The 26126-nt window shown below is 32.5% G+C and overlaps 1 protein-coding gene, 1 long non-coding RNA gene and 1 pseudogene across 2 annotated transcripts; 2 read left to right on the top strand and 1 right to left on the bottom strand.

Annotated features, from left to right (window-relative positions):
* Window positions 1-1696: 1696 nt before the first annotated feature.
* On the top strand, window positions 1697-5311 carry LOC131181638 (uncharacterized; annotated as a pseudogene).
* Window positions 5277-11636, top strand: LOC131181616 (mitochondrial import receptor subunit TOM20-like). Its single transcript, XM_058150472.1, has 6 exons — window positions 5277-5306; window positions 6354-6572; window positions 6658-6705; window positions 7295-7373; window positions 8547-8754; window positions 11206-11636. Exons 1-5 carry the CDS (start codon window positions 5277-5279, stop codon window positions 8561-8563), a joined length of 393 nt encoding a protein of 130 aa, XP_058006455.1. The 3' UTR covers window positions 8564-8754; window positions 11206-11636.
* Window positions 11637-20786: 9150 nt separating this feature from the next.
* On the bottom strand, window positions 20787-25727 carry LOC131181463 (uncharacterized). The gene is made up of 4 exons (XR_009149967.1): window positions 25705-25727; window positions 25041-25119; window positions 23670-23877; window positions 20787-21215 (listed from the first exon to the last, which is right to left on the bottom strand). It is a non-coding gene; the product is annotated as an uncharacterized LOC131181463 (long non-coding RNA).
* Window positions 25728-26126: the final 399 nt, after the last annotated feature.

Below are 26126 nucleotides of genomic sequence, written 5' to 3'. Positions count from 1 at the left end.
TCTGTCCGTTTGTTTTCTTGATATTGGGCCCAAATGGGCCTTAGAGTTGGGTTAATGAAGAGTTAAGGCTTACTACGGGCCTCGGGGGCTTTAGGCTGGCGAGTCTAGTCTTGAGTCAGGCCCATAGGTTGGGTCGTGACAATATATCCACAGCTCAATCATATCACCTGACCCCTCTGGGCCCATCAAATCGATCATCCATCACAATCGTAAAATTTCAATTTAGTCCTTATTATTGATCATTTTGCAAAAGCGCCCAAACAAGCTCTAAAAATTCTAAAATTTTGCCCCGCGGTCCTTAGCAATATTATTAAGCTATTGCAAAAAGGATCGTAATTTTCTAAGCTACCACGAATATTTTATGGATTTTTAATCCTATTTAAGCACTAGAAAATTACGAAAAAACAAGGTTCGGGTTTACCTTTGCGATTCGACTTGAGGCAGCTCGGACGTCGACAATGGGGCTAGCCAAAACTTTGGTCCAATTCGGAACTTTTAGTGTAGCAGTGCATGCAGCGGGATTTATAAACGGTCAAGCGTCAATTCAGTGAATCGAGGATACCTACGAAGCCCATAACACGGGGTTAGTACATAAAATTTTCAGAATTTTCTAAACTCATTAAAGGCTCGGAAAAACAACTGCGAAGTTAGTGAGACCCAGAAAAGCGGTGTCGGAAAAATTTGAAATTTATGTCGCGTGAAGCTCTCGGCAGTGGGCGTCTTTGGTACCCTCGGTTTTCGTGGGATTCACGGTTTAGAAATCTAGCCCAAAAGTCGAAATGGGCTAAAATCTTCGAGCAAAAATCGGACAAACGCTCGATGGATTTGGCGTTCTTGATGTCTATGGAAAGCTCTCGTAGAGTAGATGATTTTAGACACAAGACCGGTCCAATTGGTGGCGGATCGGCGATTTTGGCGGAGAAGCCAGCGCTAGCGAGGGAGAATTCGTGCGCGTTTCGGTGGCTAGGGTGGCGGTACTGGGGGTGACAGGTGGCGGTCTTGGGTGGGGTGGCGGGGAGGTAGGCAGTGTGGCGGGAGGGAGGAGAGAGAAAAGAGAGAGAGAAGGGGAGAGGGAACGACGCGCACGGGGAAGAAAAAAAGGAAAGGGAGCCGGTCCGATTCGATCGGTCCGATCCGGTCTGGTTCGATTCGGTCGGTTCGATTCGAAATACAAAATTTTAAATTTTTACTCTGTCTCGGGACCGAAAACGAGGTCCAAAAATTCCGAAAAAAATTCCAGAGAACTCAGAAAAATATGTAGACTCCAAACATATTTTTAGTTTTGCCACGTGGTCTTTAAATTAATTTTTAAAATTCATCAAAGTTTATATTTTTAGAAAATCGAACCCGATTTTTAAAATCCGAAAAATCTCAAAAAAATTCCTAAAATTTAAATAAAATTTAAATACCAAAAATGCTCATAAAATTTAAAATTTTGGGGTGTTACAGATAGTAACATTTTTATAAAAAAGAATATTTATAATTGATTATAATGCATTTATAATATTATTATAATATAAAAAAATATTAAAGAAAAATAAATTAATTAAAAATAATAAATAAAAATAAAATTGAAAATAAATAGTTAATATTTTCTTGATCTTTTAAAATAATAAATAAAATAAATTTATTTTTTAAAATTATCTATTACAATAATAAGGAGGAATTATTTTAGTGTATACCCTTTGCATTTCATTGCTAACCAAAATTCCGACTCAACTTATTCCTAAAATAATAACAATAATTTAAAATCCGACTCAACTTGAATCGTCCATCCACGAGAACCGGACAAGATCCGATGATACACAGCGGGTCCGAACTCTCCACCGACCTAACACCGTTCAAGCGCTTCACAAATAGAATAGAAGCTACAAGAAGGACCGGAGGCCAGGAAAAGGAGGCAGCGACTTTTCCAAGCTCCGGCACACCTGTTTAAACGAGGAGTATACTGATAGGGCAAAAAGGATGCGTAGAAGCCAGTTCCAGCCGCCATACACAATGTCTCACAAGTGAGTTATTGCCAAATTTCGATGAACTTTGATTTCTATAGCATTATTAGCACATGCATGATGGGCCAAATACTTTTTTCTTTTTTAATTGAATCCATTAGGAGCGCTTCTGGCACCCGCCCACCAACTCCTGTTGCAGATCAAGTTCATGTTCATTCAAGCCATCAACCTACCCTTCAGGAAATCATCAATATTAAGGTAATTTATTTTCACCCTGTTTAGATTCTGGAAATTCAATTCAACTGTTTTTTTTTTTTGTTAATTTTTATATTTACAATGAAATTAAAAAAAATATATATATATATATATATATATTTTTTTTTTCAAAGAAATAAAAATAATGAAATTCAATTGAATAATTTTTTTTTAAAATGATTTAATCTAAACGAAGCATTTATTAACTTGAAGAGCTATATAAATTCTTTATTGTTTTAGAATTTGGAGGGTGGGATTTCTATTTAACGATTGCTGGTTGGTGATTGTTTGTTAAATGTGACCTGCTTGCTTATGCAGTTGATTGAGAGTGGAGAAAAAGAGAGACTAAAGGAGCTTTTGAGGTAAAGGCTCATAGAGTGTGGTTGGAGAGATGAGATGAAAGCTCTCTGCAGGTTTATTACTTCTTACCTCTCTCTAAGATTACCACAATTCAATGTGGCTTTAGTTGTTAATTTATTGTCATTTGATGATAATTGTTTACATTTCATGATGAATTATATTCAAGAAGAAACCCCTCCATCATAAATTTGTTTTTGTGTGTTTGAGAGTGATCTTTTTCATCATAACATCTGGCTCAATTTGGGATTATAACTGTATTAAAAAAAATCTGAAATTATAAATTAGCATCATTACACAGTCTGATTCATATATCAACTCAACTCAACTAAGCCTTTATTTCAAAAATTTGGGGTGGGCTATATGGATTAAGCTTTCTCCAATCTAAGCGATTTTGGGTTAAATTCTCAGAAATGTGTAATGCTTTTAGGTCATGTCGTACTTCTCTCCTCCAAGTCAATTTAAGTCTACTCATTTTTTTCTTTCTATCCTCTAACCTAACGTGCTCTACTTGTCTAACTGGAGCCTCCGTATGTCTCCGCTTCACATGACCAAACCACCTCAATCTCCCTTCTCTCAACTTATCCTCAATTGACACCACTCCTACCTTTTCTCTAATACTCTCATTACGGACTTCATCTAGTCTAGTATGGCCACTTATCCACCTTAACATTCTCATCTCTGCAACTCTTATCTTAAACACATACGACTACTTCAGTGCCCAACACTCACTACCATATGATATAGCACAAGTATGGTATCTGATAAAATTTTCCTTTCAACTTATTGGTAATCTTGTGATCACATAAAACTCTCATGGCACGTCTCCACATCAATCATCCGGCTTTAATCCTATGACTAACATCCTCCTCACATCCCCCATCTACTTGAAGGACTGAGCCGAGATATTTAAAGTGATTACTTTGGGACAGTACCACTCCATCCAAACTAACTCCTTCCCTATCACCAGTTTGGCCTTCATTGAACTTGCAATGCATGTATTTTGTCTTCGTTCTACTTAACTTAATGCCTTTTGACTCTAGAGTACTTCTCCAAAGCTCTAGCTTTCTATTGACTCCTTCTAGAACAATATCATCCGCAAACATCATGCACAAAGGAATACTCTCTTGTATATATTTCATCAATCCATCTAAAACTAATATAAAAAGATAAGGAATTATAGCTGATCCTTGGTGTAATCCAATTGATATCGAAAAATCTCTTATGTCCCCTCCCTCTGTGGGCACGATAGTAGTTGCTCATTCAAACATATATTTCAACACTTGTATGTACCTAATAGATATCCTCTTTTGTTCTAACACATTCCATAAGACATCTCTTGGAACACTATCATAAGCCTTTTCCAAATCAATAAAGATACGTATTGAAGATTTTAGATTATGACGAGGCCATGAATAAATGAATTAATAGAAATTTGCGCGTGCCTAAACTGAATGTACGTATAGTCTAATTATGAGAACTGAATAAAAATTTTATCAGGAAGGTGCTTTTGGTTGCACCAAATAGGAGAGTAGCCTATATTATATAGTAGCCAAGAATATAGATGGAATTGAAAGCATCCATTTGCAAGTTTCTTTGTAAGTTGAATTTCTCCTGTTCTTGAAATGCAAAACTCTTGTGCTTTTTCCATTCACTAGTTGGGTAGCTGTGCCTCACTTTATTTTTTCAAATATGATCTGTGTGGTTCACTATATTTCATTCATTCCATGACATCTGAAAAATCTTAGTGCAACTTGTTCTTAAACAGAGCATTTACAAGGAAGAAAGGAAGGAATAATGTTACAGTGGATGACCTTGTACATGTAATTACTCCAAAGGGCAGAGATGGGTATATCTGGTAATGTTTCCATTTTCCTTAGTGCGCAAACAGTTTTTTTTCTGGCTTAAAAATTTGCCCAGGAGGTCATGTGTTGTTCTCATGCTGATGTTTCTGTTGTGAATCTTATATATTCTGCAATTGATATTGGCATGTTAAATAACTCTCGAGGTACCTCTTTCCTTTTGGTTTTCAATTTCTTTTCTGAAGGAGGAAAGAGGGTTTGCTTGAATGGTAGGGGATGTGTCAACTAATTGATGGCACTAGATTTTTATCCCTCCAAATGACTGTAACAATGTTGATATTGCATCCCAATTGAAAATTAATTTTGAAAAGCAAGTGAATCAATTGAACATGAAGTCGCCTACCATAACTTAATCTTGCCTTGGGCTTAACGCCTAAAACTGCACTGTTTAGTGCTTACATTTGACAAAATTGGTGAAGTTTCAATTTAAGCAAATCATTTTTTGGTGCATCTGGATGAGTCTCTGTGTTCAAACTTGATAAGGATCTTGCTGTCTGCAGCCATTTGTTGGCCTGGCATTCAAATTGAATTGTGTTGGAAAAGGATTCCTGCACTTTGTGTCCTCCTGTTTCAATTTAAATTGTCAACTTAATGTCTTGATTTACATTTTAAATCTTCACATTGCAATTATATTATTTTGTTTTGTACAGCATCTGTTCCTGATTCCGTGAAGGCGGAGTTACTGCAGAGTATTAGATCTTTCCTAGCATCAGCTATTTAACATTTTGGACCTTATATTCCACTCTCCCTGTCGAGTTACATTCTGGTTTCCTGTCATTAAGTTTGGTTGATGAAGCATTATTAAGTACATGCTTTCAAATAGAGAGATTAACATCTCACTTTTATGACAACCATGGCCGAGGCGACTGTTGTACAAGAATCGGTATTCCATGAGCAATATGATTTTATCTTGGTATTGTTGTACAGTTTTCAGAAAACCATTGGACGTGGATGTAATTGGTTATTTTCTGCATTCAAGTGTTCATATTTCATGATATTTAATTCTTATTATGAATTAACGAATGTTTTTAGCTAGTATATTTCAAGCTTTGTTAGCACTGAATGATAGAAAATGATTTATATGATTGATTCTAATTAATTTAGAATTAAAATTAAAGCTTAATTATTGTTATTATTTACTTAATTAAATTTTAATTTTAAATTAATTTTAATATTATATAATTAATATATATTAAAATATATATTTTTAATAATGGTTATAATAAGCATAACCTAATGTAATCGTTGAAAACGTATTATTCAACCTTTAATCGGAGGGCCGCGACAGCTAAACAGCCATTTAAGAACTTGGGCCTGGGGATCGAGGATGAGGCTGGGGCGGACCAACAGTCCAACACTTGACTCGTGCGACGGCATCATATCACTCGTGTGAACGAAGCGAAGCTTGGAAACCGCTTACCGGGCAGTTTCTTTGCAGTCACTGCCTCCAGTCTCCGCTCATCTAGCTGATTCTCTATTTGTTCTATTAACTGAAGACCTAGAGATTGCAACAGAGACAATGGAGTTCTCTCAAGATGACTTCGATCGGCTCCTGATGTTCAAGCATGCTTGAAAGTCAGCTGAAGCTACATACTCGTAGGATCCTCTCGATGCTGATGTTAGTATCTTCTTCCTTGACTGTCTACGTACTTTATTGGAGCCACTCTCTCACAAACATGCTTGCTCGGTTTTTACCGTGGAGGACTGTTTTATACTGTTATAAGAGTAGTTTTGTTTAAATTGCTGATATTGCTTTTGATTTGTCTGGACTTCTACGACTATCGTTTGGTGAATTGTTGCTTAGAAAGGGTTATGTATGCAGAATCTGACTATGTGAGGTGGAGCTTTGATTGAGCTGTGGCAATTTCAGACCATAAAAGATGTTAAATGGTTTCTTATTAGTTATGATCAGAATTAACGATTGCTCTAGCTTTGCTTTTATGGTTTTGAGGTTGATGGAGTGGATATTATTTCTATAGATGCCATTTCGAAGTTGGAGGAGGCTTTGGTGATAAATCCTGCCAAGGCTGACTCCTTATGGTACATTGGAAATGCTAATACCTCTTATGCAATTCTGACTCCTGACCTTGTTGAGGCAAAAGAGTATTTCGACAAGGCATCTGATTACTTCCAACAAGCTGTAGACGAGGTAATTTTCTAATGTTTTCATGTTATATTTTGGTACAATGTTTAGGTTCTCACAAGAATCTTATGAGTGCAATTTGGCAATGCAGGAACCCAGTAACGACCCTTATCACAAATCTCTAGAAGTCACTGCAAAGGTATACTTACTTGCAGCCTTTCCCCTTTTTGTTTGTAGTGAATAGAATATGGTAGCTGTGAAGCTAATAAGATCTGTTATGATATTTGCTAACCTTTCTTATATAGCCCTCTATCAAATATGAGCATTAGAGTGGGGATCACCTAATACTTGATTTTGGAGCAATGTTGAAAACCCAGAGGTTGCAATTATTTGACTATTTGAGGTGTTACCTTTTCAAATTTGTTGATTTGTTTTTTTTTTTCGAGTTTTTTTTTTGCAACTTTTGAGATGACTATTCATGGGATCAATTGAGGAATTACTTCTGCAATTGGCTGGTGTGTTAATTTCTCTTTGAATATTTGTGCAATTTCAAGGTTGATATTCAAAAAATAGTGATTAATGCTTGCCTGCTCTCACGAATTCAAATTGCTAAGGAGTACAAACTACAAAGGGATAATCTGTCACCAAGAGATCATCCAAACTTTTAATGGTTTTGTTGTAACTCAGCACCTGAACAGAATAAATAAATCAAGAGTACTTAGTGTTCTTACTTTGTGTAACATATTTTATAAATATTAATGTGTTGATTATTTATTGTTGGGCAACAGAGCTGCACATGGAGATTCATGAGCGTGGAATCAGTCAACAAACTATGGTGGAGGGTCTTCTGCTTCTTCAAATGCAAAGGTGAGGGATGTTGATTTTTTTAGAGTGAAAACATGCATTGTCAAGATTTTTTTCCAGCTTTAGCATTGCCTTTGAGAAAAAGAAGTGTCATTATCCTCCTCACCAAAAGATAAACAAGTATTTAAACATAATCTGTTCTGATTTCAACATTATATCTTTCATATATGGTTTCTCCTAATAATTTTGTTGTGTATAGATTTTTTTTCAGAAAAGAGATATTTGGTAACTGGGGAAAGTCAAAATAGGAAAATGGGTATGGTTTGTTATCATGTTTTACCTAAATTCATAAGATTTGAGATCAAGATTCTTGGTCAGCACAGAATAGGAACTTAACCACAACCTAACCTGCAACTTTGAAAGTTTACCACAATTCAGGGGAAGAAATTGCTGTAGTAAAAAGGATTGTGTTGCTTATGGGCAATATCCAATGGAACTAAATGTAATTACTTGAAGAATTTAGCACATTTTTTAGTCTGCTGTGCTTTGAATTTCTGGCTTGAGTAATATTAATTCCTGTTCTTGTTCTTGTTGAAAAGTCTTATCCAGCAAATTAGCCTGAAGCATGGCTAATGTTGTGAGTCTTATGACTTACAACCCACTATAGGTGTAGTTTTAGCCTGTTAATTTTCCTATATTAGTTTGTTGCTATTTACATATCAAGAATTCCCATTATTTTCATTCTCGTGGTCTCTACTTCATATGCATGTCATCTTCAATTGTTCTTCTATAACATATTATCTTGGTATTGCACGGTTACACAGCCTTGCATGGGGTTGTTGGGTTTAGAGATGGTTGAGCGCTGCGTCTCCTTTATTTAGTCAAAGCACCATTGGTAATCCCTATGAACCAACTCAACTCAGCCTTGATTCCAATCTGGAAACAAACATGAGGTCTTGGGTGTGGCATGTCTAAAAATATATAAAAAGAATAATAACATCCATTCATATATTGTGCAAGAAATTCAAGGCTTTAATCTACTTTAAGCATTATGATTAGTTACAGATGGGTGGGAATGGGTGGAGTTTGCAGTCACTGTTAAGTAGTTTCCAACCACATGAGGGAATATGATAATTTGAAGTTTATATTGTATACTTTTTCAAATCTTTCCTTTGTGTTGTTAGCATCTTCTTTGAACCTCCTTTTATTGTTTTCCCCTCCTAATTTGTATTTCAGGGTTCCAAGAAGAATAAGAAGAGTAGTGATTTGAAATATGACATTTTTGGATGGATAATCCTTGTAGTTGGAATTGTTACATTGGTGGGAATGGCAAGATCCCATGGTTCTCCACCTTCAAGATAAGCCATAAAGTAAATGCCAAATGCTTTTGGGTGTTGATCAAACAATTCTGACAGGATGTCACGTAGTTGATTGAGTTCTGCATGTGGCAATGCATTCCACATGTTTATTTTGAATCTTCTGTTTCTTCATTGCTAATTTTGTTAGCATGATTATTATTCTTGTGCAAAATTTTGCCATTATTGTGTGTAATCAATCTATTATGCTTTCCTTTCTCCCTATTTCATCTGCTGTGCTTAGGTTAGTGAAGTTGTGATAATTTGAATTCCATTAAACAGGTAGTGGTGGTTGAAGTGGGAGAAACTATTTGATTTGATTTCATTGAATGGAGACAGGAGAGTAACCTGGTTATAATGGCAAATATATGTCATGCAATTTGGACTGTGAGCTTATTGTGTTTCACTTGGAATTAATACTTTAGGAATTGGTATTTATGTGGTTGAGTTCCAACCATTGATTGAGTGTTCCTATTATCTTGTTCACCCATTTCCCACCCTCCAACCCTAGTTGCTGATTGTTTACTTCTAACTTCTCATTTTGATTTGTTGAAACAAGAAGTCAAATTGTTCTGCAAATGGAAAGAACCTGAAGCTTAAATAGAATAGTAAATGCACAATATGAAACTCAACTCAATTAAGCTTGATCCAAAACTATTTAGGTTTGAATATATATATGTATTATTCTTCCCATTCAACCTGGTTTAGAGCTGCATCTTTAGAAAGATCTAAGACTTCAGCGAGCAATACAAAGCAAAGGCTTTGATTTTTTTGAAATAACCCACAAATTCACGAGGAGAACAACTTTTTTAACTTTAAACCTTCTGATTCTTTAATCTTCTGTGAACAGAAGGACCACTTTAGTGACTCTGTGATAAGAGGCTTGGTAGTTGGTATCCATATTAAAAGGGGGAGGGGGCAAATTAAAAAAAAAATTAAAAAAAAAGGAAGCTTGAAGCTGCAACAACATAATACCTATGCTGTAATCTACATGTTGAGAAATTTTTTACCTCCTTTCTGTTTCATTCCACCAAATAAAATTTTGACTTCATTTGAGACGTCCACTCATCAGACATTCATGTGCTTATAATAAATCAATGTGTTTTTTTTTTTTTTTTACCGGCCACAGTCTTCTAGCTACCATATCAATGTTAATTACTGAATTCTACTATTTTTAAGGTGTTCTGTCGACTTTCAAACATTTTCTGAATCTAGTGCTTTTTCTTGTTGATTGAGTTGGCATTGCTGTTGAAACAGCTATTGAGAAAAACAATTCTTTAAATGTATTCATTGGAGAGTATTAAAAAATAATTCAAAATTAAATTTGATAAGTTTTAGTCATAAAAATACTAAAAATTATATTTTTCAACAGCATCTAAGATGCTGTTTTTTTGTCCTGATAAGCAGATTTAGCTCTTTAACCTCAATATCAAACAGGTACTAAATCTCAGATGTGTGAATTTCTATTTAACTTCAGATTCTTTTGATTTGCTTATTTGTTAAACAATCATTTGACACATGAACAATCTGTTCACTATTTATGGCTTTGTTTGTTATTGATGTGCCTTTTGCAAATCTAATCTCCAAGGAGATTTACTCATTGTATCTAGTGTTCATTTTTTTTTTCTGTTTTACATTTTATATATTGTGATAGATGCTCCTTGAACCTTAAATTTTGGGTATAGGGGAAACATGCAGGGAAAATCCGATCCATAAACCACCAGACCATTCTTTTAAAGGGAATGTTTGTCAACAATTTAGGGTCTGTTTAGCATTGTTGATGGAGCTATTATTGAGGAAAGCACCTTCTTAAATATGTTAGTTAGAAAGTACTAAAAATTGGTTTAATTAAATTTGATGTTTTAGTCTAAGAATTGCAAAACAACTAAACAATTTTTTTAAATTGCTTTTGTTCTACAGCATCTAAAATGATGCTTTTCCAAAAGGCAGCATTTTGGCCTCCCAACATAATCCCAAATGGAGCTTTATATGTAGCCAATCATCATACTAAATTTTGTTTCCATTTGAACTTTCTTCTTCTTTTGAGGCATTTTGCTTATCTTCCTAAACATTTAAGCAGGGAGCAATAGTATTAGTTGCTAGCATGTCCAGGATTATCTATGAGAAGTTATCCACCAAAACTAGAAATGCACCACGCTTAGACGATAAAAGCTGTCTGTTTAGTTGAAGCTTACTTTGATCCATCTTTGCCTTAATTGCTTCTTCACTACTGGAATCCAATTTTGTGGGCAACATTGATTTCTGTTAAGACACATCTTCTCATTGTAGCAGTTAAATGTAATTGAAAGATATCATATCTATTGATTGGTTCTTTAGAAGATTCTTTTTGGCCCATTCACTGCCTGATGCTTCTGTTCAACTTCAATCCCATTTCTCTTCCTCACTTCTTCATTTACTTACAGTCAATATGGTAGCTGGATTACTTGGATTACATGTTTGGTTTATTTTATCTATTAGATAGCCATGTTAGAGTGAGTGGTTTTATTGCTGTTGCTATTATCAATGTTGTATGTGTGCAGTTTTATCGAAGGTGGTCATTGTAACTGAACTGCTCTTGGTGTTAGGCTAGCAGCAGGATTCTTCTTGTATAATCTTGAAGTTCACATATAGTGTGTGGTGAATCTTGTTACATATGACGATGTGGAATATATTTCTAAGAGGCAGTGGAGATCAAATTCAAGGATTATCTAAGCTACTTCAGGACCAGGCCCACCACTTTCTCTTAAATCTTAATGGAATCAAGTGCTGGATAAAGCTGGCAAATTCAGAGTGGATGCCTTTCTATTAGTGGAAACAAATCTCAAAAGAGAATGAGAGAGATATGTTCTTTAAAACACCAGATAGTGGGAACAAATTCCTAGATATGTTGTTAGGAAGTAGCATGATAATGTTAAATTAATAGAAGTTTACAAGGCATTCCACTTTGATTAGTTTTTATAAGGATTTCTTGGAGGAGATGCTCCCAGAAGTTGTACTAAATAATGATTTTTTTTTTTTTGTTTCTGCCGCAAAGACGACTTACTTTTGCAGTGGTTGAGTCCATCCTCTTTCATTGGTTCCTGTTGGTCGAATTTCTATTGATGGTCTTTGTCCTAGATTTGTTTCTCTTTTATTTTGTGGTTCTCCCATCCATTGGATGCTGCTGAAGCAATACAAGACTTAGTGGATTTTATGTTTATATATGACCCGTAGGTCTTTCAATAATGAAGGGCTAGGAGATTTTGCGGGGAAGGGAGTATCCGCGTGTCATCATTAACTTTTTCTGATGAGTGGTTTATATCTACCAATGAATAATGCAGAATTAGTTATAGGCCCCAATAATCTTGCATGCTTTGTGGGGGGAAAGAAAGCATTCATATTATTGCAAGTTGATACTAAAATAAAGAAATTTCATCGGTCCAAGTACTTAGTTGGGTGGAAGCATGTTGGGTTTGTTTTAGTAAGAATGGTGAATGTAGGAGAAAATCATGCTTGTTTAATAAAGAATGTAAGAGAAAGTCGTGGTGTTCACATATTGGTAGTCTGTGGAGGACCCTACTGGAGGTGATGAAACGTAATAATAGTATTGGTATTTGCATTTATCTGATAGATTTGCCCTTGCTGCTTCAAGTAATTTATGCCTTTCCATTTCTCAGCTTTAAGGAAATTTTTACTTTTTCTGGGTTATGGAGAAAGCATGTTCATGCACATGGGCTAGCCTTGACAAATTTGTTTGCTCCACAGGATGCTGAGCAGTCCCCTTGAGCTTAGGCAAGATAAACTTAGGGATACGGAGTGGGTACTGGTGATGTTGTCGTCGTTGGTCATATTTTGTGTCAAATAAAGCTGCTCTTGCTAATATGGGTGAGCAGATTTTGGTCTAAACTGGAAAATTAAATCGATTTGTGTTAATTTGGTTTAATCAATTCGATTTTAAAATTCAATCGGTTTAGTTCGGTTTATAAATTTTGATAATTTTGATTAATCGATTCGGTTTAGTTATTTTCATAAAAAAATCGAACCGAATCGAAATTATATATATATATTAAGAAAACCTCAAGATTTTTTAGTTCTAATTTCTAAGTTATTTTTATATTTTTGTTAATGAAATTTAATGTTGAAAATATGAAATCTTACAAAATTCAATTTAATCTGTTTAAAACAGAATCGAATTGATATTTATCGGTTTGGTTTAGTTCGGTTCCCTCTTAGTGATAGGTTTGATTTGATTTTTAAAATTTTTTATTTTTAATTTTATCAATTTAATTCGACTCGAAACCGAACCGATTGTTTGTACACATCTACTTGCTAATGATTTGGTATCGGTGGAAAGGATGTATTAGTTAGGGTGGGTGCCTCCTGAGGTAAAATTGTTGCTCAATTACTTCATTTGTAATTTTTAATAATATTATTATCTAAATTGTGTTAATTGGTGTAATCAGAGTTAATTTAAAATAAGAAATTAAAGTTAAACGGTCAAATTAAACAAAATATCATTGGTGGGACCAACAATCCTGGCAGTACCGCACCAAAACGGCTGTGGGACTGTAGATTTCGGTAGAAGGCAGTGGATACTCGATTGTCCACATCTACTTATTAGTTTTGGGTATTTTATAATTTTTGTTTATGAAAAATATAAAATTATAGTTTATTTTTATGAGAAATAAGTAAGTCTCTAAGTATGTTTTGTCAATAAATTATAATTGAATCAGTCAGCTACTAAAGTATTATAAATATTAAGACTATATGAACTAAATTATTATAAAAAGTGAAAAGTATATTTTATAATTTAGTATGTAAAATATGATAAAAATTATAATTAATTCTTTTATTTTTTTATGAGCAATGTTTTGTTTAATCAACCATAATAGAAAAGAGTTAACCTAAATTTAATCATTAAATTGTTTTAAATATTAAGACTATATGAATTAAATTATTTTTAATGTGATTGATCGGTGAATTTTAATAGAATAATTGTTTTATTAATAAAACCATACTTTAGAGATTAATTTAATTTTCATAAAAAATAAAGAAAGTAAATTATGATTTTATTATAACTTAAAGGCTAAATCATAAGATACCATTTGGTTTTTAGTAATAGCATTTTTAAATATTAAATTATTAGCATAGAAAATGTCCAAATGTGCTTTTAGTGAATGGATCAAAATTTTGAATTTTTAATTTGCTTCTCATATTAACAAAAATGATTAAAATATTAATAAATTAAAACTCAATTTAATTGTTTTTTATATTAAAAATATTACTTATTATTCTTAAAATAAAAATTTAATAATGCTTTCTTGAAAAAGGTTATAATCTTTAGTAAAATTATAAAATATTACCATTTTCTGAATCAGATAGATTATCCTTATCCAGTTGAGTTCAGAGTTAGAATCATCATAGCTCTTGTCTCTCTGCACATCTTGGCTGTACAGAAATTCAACAGAGAATACATAATCTGATTAGGTTCTTGAATTTCTGGTATAAAAAAAAAAGCCAGAAAATGGGTGTCATTTCACTCGAGGACGATGGACATTAGGCACCGACGGGTCGGCTAAACGGCAAAAGAGTGGAAAGAGAGGTGGCTTTAGGGTACCATTATACCAAAGTGGTACCGCCATTATTGGGAAGCTAGAATTAGAGAAAGGGTACCATCCTTTGTATATTCTTTACACTTGGCACTCATGACTACGACGTTTTCTAAAAGGATAGGCTCTTGGCGAAACGATCAACACCCAATGCCATATGTGCTTCTGCCCAGTACAAGAACCAATGGTTTTCTTTACACATTCCTATTTCATTTGTTCTTAAATTATTGGGTCATTACTCATTAGTTAGGAAATTGAGCAAGTTGTGGTCTCCTTTACTAAGTGGGTGATGCATCTTTTTCAAAAAAAAAAAAAAATTATAATTAAACATTGTCACAAGTTAATTTTATATATCAAAATTCTTTAATTATATTATTGATCGTGGTGATTTAGTAGAAAATTTTTAATTTTAAATGTATTTAATTTTGATTTAACTTTTTATTTTAACATTGAGACTAATTATTATCTCTATTATCTATAGTGAGTGAATCGACTATAAGTTGATTGTGCTCTATTATGGCTCGATGATAGATATTATGAAATTATTTAATCGCAGGCTACCATGCAATAAATGTAACACTCAAAAAGCTCTTTTTTTTACAATTTAAAAAAAAAAATTAATAATAGTTGATATTCCTCTATAATATAAAATTCACAAAGAAAAAAAAAATCTGATTATTGTTATATGGTCTCAAGATATTAATTCCATGATCGATGACATAATCATCTTCCTTTTCTAATATGGTTTGCCTTTTTCAAATAGAAATGCTAAAGTTTTTGATAATACGATATAAAAAAAGCTTATTGCTTAATCCAATAGATCTTAATTGGTTAGAAAAGAAGATGAGCATCGACCATTATCCTTTTGTCAACATCCCAAAAAGCAAACAATTAATGGGCAAATTTCCTTACCAATGGAAACCTAAAGATTAGCCATTAATCCAATAGAAATTAAAACAAACCCTTCAAGCTAATTAAGAGTACAAATGTGGTCCACAGGAATGAAATTTTCTTTTGAAATGAGTGAGTAAAGAGGGTACAGACAACACAGACTCAATATTTGAGGTTCATGATTTTGCCTTGGAATTGACATGCATCGTATACGGTCACTTAAAGCTTCCTGTATTGAGCATAGATTTAAGCTTTCCTTGTGAGTTGCTATATGAATATGGATTGGATGCTGGTGGATGGGCATATGCATGCATGCATGGGCCTCCCTTTTTGTCATTCATGTGGATGGAAGCCGTGGGATTGGTTCTACTGTCGTTTCATGCCTTTACTTCTCCTAACATCTCAAATGTGCCCATCATTTCCTTACCTGTAACTTGGATTCGTAGACATCCAACAATATTAACAAATAATATGGATTTATGGAAAATTTATCATCTAGACTTTATTGCAATCGGGATAGATATATACGTGAATCTTATTTATTTTATATATAATTTTATTAATACATATATGTTTAACAGAAAAGTATTTTTATTAAAGATAAATTTTTATATTTTTATTAATATACGGAGAAAATTATAATCTTCAATATTTAAAATCTATTTTTTTTATAAGCATTTAAATTCTGATATCTACGTTAAAATATTTTCATTTTTTAAATTTCATTGGATTAAAATTTTCTTTTTTACTTGAAAAATAACATGTGATATTATTTTAATTAGTGTATAATTAAATAATTATTTGCTAATGAATCTTGAGAATCTTGTAATATTGGAATAAATTTTAATAATTATCTCTGAATTATATAGTTGTAACACTACATTACTTTAATTTTAAAATATAACATAAAACTACCGAAATTTTTAAATTTTAAGCGATAGAAATTTCTCTAAAACTTTACGACCATTGATTTTTCAACTAGAAATTGATGTAAATAGCTCGGCATGGTAACATTAGTCAATATTTTTTCTACCATTATGTAAAGTGCTTAAAATTATAACTCTTTACACACTTGAAAAATTATTGTGTGTCTGACGAGAAAAAATGATTCGATTTATCGTGATTAAGAAAGAAAAGAAATCTTAATTAAGCTACATCACGAAATTATGCAGATCGTTATATAATTAAAAATCATAATTAGAAAGCTTTGCAGAATTTTGATTATTAAAATTTAAAAATTGATGAGAGTTTTATGTTATATTTTAAAATTAAAGTAATGTAGTGTTACAACTATATAAGTTCGTAGATAATTATTAAAATTTATTCCAATATTACAGTACTTCCAAGATTCATTAACAAATAATTATTTAATTATACACTAATTAAAATAATATCACATGTTATTTTTCAAGTAAAAAGAAAATTTTAATCCAATGAAATTTAAAAATGAAAATATTTTAACGTAGATATCAGAATTTAAATGCTTATAAAAAAATAGATTTTAAATATTGAAGATTATAATTTTCTCCTGCATATTAATAAAAATATAAAAATTTATCTTTAATAAAAATACTTTTCGTTAAACATATGTATTAATAAAATTATATATAAAATAAATAAGATTCACGTATATATCTATCCCGATTGCATTGGTAATAAAGTCTAGATGATAAATTTTCCTATAAATCCATATTATTTGTTAATATTGTTGGATGTCTACGAATCCAAGTTACAGGTAAGAAATGATGGGCACATTTGAGATGTTAGGAGAAGTAAAGGCATGAAACGACAGTAGAATCCAATCCCACGGCTTCCATCCACATGAATGACAAAAGGAGGAGCCCATGCATGCATGCATATGCCCATCCACCAGCATCCAATCCATATTCATATAGCAACTCACAAGGAAAGCTTAAATGTATGCTCAATACAGGAAGCTGTAAGTGACCGTATACGATGCATGTCAATTCCAAGGCAAAATCATGAACCTCAAATATTGAGTCTGTGTTGTCTGTACCCTCTTTACTCACTCATTTCAAAAGAAAATTTCATTCCTGTGGACCACATTTGTACTCTTAATTAGCTTGAAGGGTTTGTTTTAATTTCTATTGGATTAATGGCTAATCTTTAGGTTTCCATTGGTAAGGAAATTTGCCCATTAATTGTTTGCTTTTTGGGATGTTGACAAAAGGATAATGGTCGATGCTCATCTTCTTTTCTAACCAATTAAGATCTATTGGATTACAATGTTTTTTTATATCGTATTATCAAAAACTTTAGCATTTCTATTTGAAAAAGGCAAACCATATTAGAAAAGGAAGATGATTATGTCATCGATCATGGAATTAATATCTTGAGACCATTTAACAATAATCAGATTTTTTTTTATTTGTGAATTTTATATTATAGAGGAATATCAACTATTATTAAAGTTTTTTTTTTTAATTGTAAAAGAAAGAGCTCTTTGAGTGTTACATTTATTGTATGGTGGCCTGCGATTAAATAATTTCATAATATCAATAATCGAGCTATAACTTATAGTCAATTTACTCACTATAGATAATAGAGATAATAATTAATTTCAAAGTTAAAATAAAAAATTGAATCGAAATTAAATGTATTTAATACTGAAAATTTTTTACTAAATCACCACGATTGATAATATAATTAAAGAATTTTGATACATAAAATTAACTTGTGATAATGTTTAATTATAATTAATTTTTTTTTTTTTTTGAAAAAGATGCATCACCCACTTGGTAAAGGAGACCACAACTTGCTAAATTTCCTAACTAATGAGTAATGACCCAATAATTTAAGAACAAATGAAATAGGAGTGTGTAAAGAAAACCATTGGTTCTTGTACTGGGCAGAAGCACATATGGCATTGGGCGTCGTAGTCAGGAGTGCCAAGTGTAAAGAATATAAAAAGGATTGTACCCTTTCTCTAATTCTAGCTTCCCAATAATGGCGGTTCCACTTGGTATAATGGTACCTTGAAGTCACTCTGTTTCCACTCTTTTGCCGTTTAGCCGACGCGTCGGTGCCTAATGTCCATCGTCCTCGAGTGAAATGACACCCATTTTCTGGTTTTTTTTTTTTTATTTACCAGAAATTCAAGAACCTAATCAGATTATGTATTCTCTGATGAATTTCTGTACAGCCAAGATGTGCAGAAAGACAAGAGCTATGATGATTCCAACTTTGAACTCAACTGGATAAGGATAATCTATCTGATTCAGAAAATGGTAATATTTTATAATTTTACTAAAGATTATAACCTTTTTCAAGAAAGCATTATTAAATTTTTATTCTAAGAATAACAAGTAATATTTTTAATATAAAAAAAATAATTAAATTGAGTTTTAATTTATTAATATTTTAATCATTTTCTAAATCGTAAAATCTGGAACTTTTGTTAATATGAGAAGCAAATTAAAAATTGAAAGTTTTGATTCATTCACTAAAAGCACATTTGGACATTTTCTATGCTAATAATTTAATATTTAAAAATGCTATTACTAAAAACCAAATGGTATCTTATGATTTAGCCTTTAAGTTATAATAAAATCATAATTTACTTTCTTTATTTTTTATGAAAATTAAATTAATCTCTAAAGTATGGTTTTATTAATAAAACAATTATTCTATTGAAATTCACCGATCAATCACATTAAAAATAATTTAATTCATATAGTCTTAATATTTAAAACAATTTAATGATTAAATTTAGGTTAACTCTTTTCTATTATGGTTGATTAAACAAAACATTGCTCATAAAAAATAAAAGAATTAATTATAATTTTTATCATATTTTACATACTAAATTATAAAATATACTTTTCACTTTTTATAATAATTTAGTTCATATAGTCTTAATATTTATAATACTTTAGTAGCTGACTGATTCAATTATAATTTATTGACAAAAACATACTTAGAGACTTACTTATTTCTCATAAAAAAAATAAACTATAATTTTTATATTTTTCATAAACTAAAATTATAAAATACCCAATACTAATAAGTGGATGTGGACAATCGAGTATCCACTGCCTTCTACCGAAATCTACAGTCCCACAGCCGTTTTGGTGCGGTACTGCCAGGATTGTTGGTCCCACCAATGATATTTTGTTTAATTTGACCGTTTAACTTTAATTTCTTATTTTAAATTAACTCTGATTACACCAATTAACACAATTTAGATAATAATATTATAAAAAATTACAAATAAAGTAATTTAGCAACAAATTTACCTCAGGAGGCACCCACCCTAACTAATACATCCTTTCCACCGATACCAAATCATTAGCAAGTAGATGTGTATAAACACCTGCTCGTTTCAGTCGAATTAAATTGATAAAATTAAAAATTAAAAATTTTTAAAATCGAATCAAACCTATCACTAAGAGAGAACTAAATTAAATCACATTGATAAATATTAATTCGGTTCGATTTTAAACCGATCAAATTAAATTTTGTAAGATTTTATATTTTCAACATTGAATTTTAATAACAAAAAATATAAAAAAAAACTTAGAAATTAAAACTAAAAATCTTTAAATTTTCTTAATATATATATAATTTCGGTTCGGTTTAATTTTTTTTATGAAAATAACTAAACCGAATCGATTAACTGAAATTATCAAAATTTATAAACCGAACTAAACTGATTGAATTTTAAAATCGAACTAATTAAACCAAATTAACACGGATCGATTCAATTTTTTGGTTTAGACCAAAATCTACTCACCCATATTAGCAAGAGCAGCTTTATTTGACACAAAATATGACCAACGACAACAACATCACCAGTACCCACCCCGTATCCCTAAGTTTATCTTGCCTAAGCTCAAGAGGACTGCTCAGCATCCCTGTGGAGCAAACAAATTTGTCAAGGCTAGCCCATGCGCATGAACATGCTTTCTCCATAACCCAGAAAAAGTAAAAATTTCCTTAAAGCTGAGAAATGGAAAGGCATAATTTACTTGAAGCAGCAAGGGCAAATCTATCAGATAAATGCAAACACCAATACTATTATTACGTTTCATCACCTCCAGTAGGGTCCTCCACAGACTACCAATATGTGAACACCACGACTTTCTCCTACATTCTTTATTAAACAAGCATGATTTTCTCCTACATTCACCATTCTTACTAAAACAAACCCAACATGCTTCCACCCAACTAAGTACTTGGACCGATGAAATTTCTTTATTTTAGTATCAACTTGCAATAATATGAATGCTTTCTTTCCCCCCACAAAGCATGCAAGATTATTGGGGCCTATAACTAATTCTGCATTATTCATTGGTAGATAGAAACCACTCATCAGCAAAAGTTAATGCTGACACGCGGATACTCCCTTCCCCGCAAAATCTCCGAGCCCTTCATTATTGAAAGACCTCCGGGTCATATATAAACATAAAATCCACTAAGTCTTGTATTGCTTCAGCAGCATCCAATGGATGGGAGAACCACAAAATAAAAGAGAAACAAATCTAGACAAAGACCATCAATAGAAATTGACCAACAGGAACCAATGAAAGAGGATGGACTCAACCACTGCAAAAGTAAGTCGTCTTTATGGCAGAAACAAAAAAAAAAATCATTATTTAGTACAACTTCTGGGAGCATCTCTCCAAGAAATCCTTATAAAAACTAATCAAAGTGGAATGCCTTGTAAACTTCTATTAATTTAACATTATCATGCTACTTCCTAACAACATATCTAGGAATTTGTTCCCACTATCTGGTGTTTTAAAGAACATATCTCTCTCATTCTCTTTGAGATTTGTTTCACTAATAGAAAGGCATCCACTCTGAATTTGCCAGCTTTATCCAGCACTTGATTCCATTAAGATTTAAGAGAAAGTGGTGGGCCTGGTCCTGAAGTAGCTTAGATAATCCTTGAATTTGATCTCCACTGCCTCTTAGAAATATATTCCACATCGTCATATGTAACAAGATTCACCACACACTATATGTGAACTTCAAGATTATACAAGAAGAATCCTGCTGCTAGCCTAACACCAAGAGCAGTTCAGTTACAATGACCACCTTCGATAAAACTGCACACATACAACATTGATAATAGCAACAGCAATAAAACCACTCACTCTAACATGGCTATCTAATAGATAAAATAAACCAAACATGTAATCCAAGTAATCCAGCTACCATATTGACTGTAAGTAAATGAAGAAGTGAGGAAGAGAAATGGGATTGAAGTTGAACAGAAGCATCAGGCAGTGAATGGGCCAAAAAGAATCTTCTAAAGAACCAATCAATAGATATGATATCTTTCAATTACATTTAACTGCTACAATGAGAAGATGTGTCTTAACAGAAATCAATGTTGCCCACAAAATTGGATTCCAGTAGTGAAGAAGCAATTAAGGCAAAGATGGATCAAAGTAAGCTTCAACTAAACAGACAGCTTTTATCGTCTAAGCGTGGTGCATTTCTAGTATTTGTGGATAACTTCTCATAGATAATACTAGACATGCTAGCAACTAATACTATTGCTCCCTGCTTAAATGTTTAGGAAGATAAGCAAAATGCCTCAAAAGAAGAAGAAAGTTCAAATGGAAACAAAATTTAGTATGATGATTGGCTACATATAAAGCTCCATTTGGGATTATGTTGGGAGGCCAAAATGCTGCCTTTTGGAAAAGCATCATTTTAGATGCTGTAGAACAAAAGCAATTTAAAAAAATTGTTTAGTTGTTTTGCAATTCTTAGACTAAAACATCAAATTTAATTAAACCAATTTTTAGTACTTTCTAACTAACATATTTAAGAAGGTGCTTTCCTCAATAATAGCTCCATCAACAATGCTAAACAGACCCTAAATTGTTGACAAACATTCCTTTAAAAGAATGGTCTGGTGGTTTATGGATCGGATTTTCCTGCATGTTTCTATACCCAAAATTTAAGGTTCAAGGAGCATCTATCACAATATATAAAATGTAAAACAGAAAAAAATATGAACACTAGATACAATGAGTAAATCTCCTTGGAGATTAGATTTGCAAAAGGCACATCAATAACAAACAAAGCCATAAATAGTGAACAGATTGTTCATGTGTCAAATGATTGTTTAACAAATAAGCAAATCAAAAGAATCTGAAGTTAAATAGAAATTCACACATCTGAGATTTAGTACCTGTTTGATATTGAGGTTAAAGAGCTAAATCTGCTTATCAGACAAAAACAGCATCTTAGATGCTGTTGAAAAAATAATTTTTAGTGTTTTTATGACTAAAACTTATCAAATTTAATTTTGAATTATTTTTAATACTTCCAATGAATAAATTTTAAGTATTGTTTTTCTAAATTGCTGTTCAAACATCAATGCTAACTATAGCAACAAGAAAAAGTACTTGATTCAGAATACTTTTGATAGTCGAAAGAAAACCTTAAAAATAGTAGAATTCAGTAATTAACATTGATATTTTAGCTATAAGAATGTGGCTGGTAAAAAAAAAAAAAAAAAAACATTGATTTATTATAAGCACATGAATGTCTGATGAGTGGACGTCTCAAATGAAGTCAAAATTTTATTTGGTGGAATGAAACAGAAAGGAGGTAAAAAATTTCTCAACATGTAGATTACAGCATAGGTATTATGTTGTTGCAGCTTCAAGCTTCTTTTTAAAATTTTTTTTTAATTTGCCCTCCCCATTTTAATATGGATACTAACTACCAAGCCTCTTATCACAGAGTCACTAAAGTGGTCCTTCTGTTCACAGAAGATTAAAGAATCAGAAGGTTTAAAGTTAAAAAGTTGTTCTCCTCGTGAATTTGTGGGTTATTTCAAAAAATCAAAGCCTTTGCTTTGTATTGCTCGCTGAAGTCTTAGATCTTTCTAAAGATGTAGCTCTAAACCAGGTTGAATGGGAAGAATAATACATACATATATTCAAACCTAAAAAGTTTTGGATCAAGCTTAATTGAGTTGAGTTTCATATTGTGCATTTACTATTCTATTTAAGCTTCAGGTTCTTTCCATATGCAGAACAATTTGACTTCTTGTTTCAATAAAATATAGAATTTGAACCAACAAATCAAAATGAGAAGTTAGAAGTAAACAATCAGCAACTAGGTTTGGAGGGTGGGAAATGGGTGAACAAGAAAAGAGGAACACTCAATCAATGGTTGGAACTCAACCACATAAATACCAATTCCTAAAGTATTAATTCCAAGTGAAACACAATAAGCTCACAGTCCAAATTGCATGACATATATTTGCCATTATAACCAGGTTACTCTCCTGTCTCCATTCAATGAAATCAAATCAAATAGTTTCTCCCACTTCAACCACCACTACCTGTTTAATGGAATTCAAATTATCACAACTTCACTAACCTAAGCACAGCAGATGAAATAGGGAGAAAGGAAAGCATAATAGATTGATTACACACAATAATGGCAAAATTTTGCACAAGAATAATAATCATGCTAACAAAATTAGCAATGAAGAAACAGAAGATTCAAAATAAACATGTGGAATGCATTGCCACATGCAGAACTCAATCAACTACGTGACATCCTGTCAGAATTGTTTGATCAACACCCAAAAGCATTTGGCATTTACTTTATGGCTTATCTTGAAGGTGGAGAACCATGGGATCTTGCCATTCCCACCAATGTAACAATTCCAACTACAAGGATTATCCATCCAAAAATGTCATATTTCAAATCACTACTCTTCTTATTCTTCTTGGAACCCTGAAATACAAATTTGGAGGGGAAAACAATAAAAGGAGGTTCAAAGAAGATGCTAACAACACAAAGTAAAGATTTGAAAAAGTATACAATATAAACTTCAAATTATCATATTCCCTCACGTGGTTGGAAACTACTTAACAGTGACTGCAACCCACCCATTCCCACCCATCTGTAACTAATCATAATGCTTAAAGTAGATTAAAGCCTTGAATTTCTTGCACAATATATGAATGGATGTTATTATTCTTTTTATATATTTTTAGACATGCCACACCCAATACCTCATGTTTGTTTCCAGATTGGAATCAAGGCTGAGTTGAGTTGGTTCATAGGGATTACCAATGGTGCTTTGACTAAATAAAGGAGATGCAGCGCTCAACCATCTCTAAACCCAACAACCCCATGCAAGGCTGTGTAACTGCAATACTAAGATAATATGTTCTAGATGAACAATTGAAGATGACATGCATATGAAGTAGAGACCACGAGAATGAAAATAATGGGAATTCTTGATATGTAAATAGCAACCAACTAATATAGGAAAATTAACAGGCTAAAACTACACCTATAGTGGGTTATAAGTCATAAGACTCACAACACTAGCCATGCTTCAGGCTAATTTGCTGGATAAGACTTTTCAACAAGAACAAGAACAGGAATTAATATTACTCAAGCCAGAAATTCAAAGCACAGCAGACTAAAAAATGTGCTAAATTCTTCAAGTAATTACATTTAGTTCCATTGATATTCCCATAAGCAACACAATCCTTTTACTACAGCAATTTCTTCCCCTGAATTGTGGTAAACTTTCAAAGTTGCAGGTTAGGTGGTTAAGTTCCTATTCTGTGCTGACCAAGACTCTTGATCACAAATCTTATGAATTTAGGTAAAACATGATAACAAACCATACCCATTTTCCTATTTTGACTTTCCCCAGTTACCAAATATCTCTTTTCTGAAAAAAAATCTATACACAACAAAATTATTAGGAGAAACCATATATGAAAGATATAATGTTGAAATCAGAACAGATTATGTTTAAATACTTGTTTATCTTTTGGTGAGGAGGATAATGACACTTCTTTTTCTCAAAGGCAATGCTAAAGCTGGAAAAAAATCTTGACAATGCATGTTTTCACTCTAAAAAAATCAACATCCCTCACCTTTGCATTTGAAGAAGCAGAAGACCCTCCACCATAGTTTGTTGACTGATTCCACACTCATGAATCTCCATGTGCAGCTCTGGTGCCCAACAATAAATAACCAACACATTAATATTTATAAAATATGTTACACAAGAAGTAAGAACACTAAGTACTCTTGATTTATTTATTCTATTCAGGTGCTGAGTTACAACAAAACCATTAAAAGTTTAGATGATCTCTTGGTGACAGATTATCCCTTTGTAGTTTGTACTCCTTAGCAATTTGAATTCCGTGAGAGCAGGCAAGCATTAATCACTATTTTTTGAATATCAACCTTGAAATTGCACAAATATTCAAAGAGAAATTAACACACCAGCCAATTGCAGAAGTAATTCCTCAATTGATCCCATGAATAGTCATCTCAAAAGTTGCAAAAAACTCGAAAAAAAACAAATCAACAAATTTGAAAAGGTAACACCTCAAATAGTCAAATAATTGCAACCTCTGGGTTTGCAACATTGCTCCAAAATCAAGTATTAGGTGATCCCCACTCTAATGCTTATATTTGATAGAGGGCTATATAAGAAAGGTTAGCAAATATCATAACAGATCTTATTAGCTTCACAGCTACCATATTCTATTCAATACAAACAAAAAGGGGAAAGGCTGCAAGTAAGTATACCTTTGCAGTGACTTCTAGAGATTTGTGATAGGGGTCGTTACGGGGTTCCTGCATTGCCAAATTGCACTCATAAGATTCTTGTGAGAACCTAAACATTGTACCAAAATATAACATGAAAACATTAAAAAATTACCTCGTCTACAGCTTGTTGGAAGTAATCAGATGCCTTGTCGAAATACCCTTTTGCCTCAACAAGGTCAGGAGTCAGAATTGCATAAGAGGTATTAGCATTTCCAATGTACCATAAGGAGTCAGCTTTGGCAGGATTTATCACCAAAGCCTCCTCCAACTTCGAAATGGCATCTATAGAAATAATATCCACTCCATCAACCTCAAAACCATAAAAGCAAAGCTATAGCAATCGTTAATTCTGATCATAACTAATAAGAAACCATTTAACATCTTTTATGGTCTGAAATTGC

This window comes from Hevea brasiliensis, chromosome 7 (genome assembly GCF_030052815.1).
Source record: "Hevea brasiliensis isolate MT/VB/25A 57/8 chromosome 7, ASM3005281v1, whole genome shotgun sequence".
NCBI lineage: Eukaryota > Viridiplantae > Streptophyta > Magnoliopsida > Malpighiales > Euphorbiaceae > Hevea > Hevea brasiliensis.
The sequence above is the reverse complement of the archived record's forward strand: the minus strand, read 5'-3'. Positions and strand labels throughout refer to the sequence as shown.

Coding starts and splice junctions, on each gene's coding strand:
- LOC131181616 (XM_058150472.1), top strand. CDS start 5,277: ATGGCCGAGGCGACTGTTGTACAAGAATCG. Junction 5,307..6,353: donor CGACTGTTGTACAAGAATCG/GTATTCCATGAG, acceptor CGATTGCTCTAG/CTTTGCTTTTATGGTTTTGA. Junction 6,573..6,657: donor TCCAACAAGCTGTAGACGAG/GTAATTTTCTAA, acceptor TTGGCAATGCAG/GAACCCAGTAACGACCCTTA.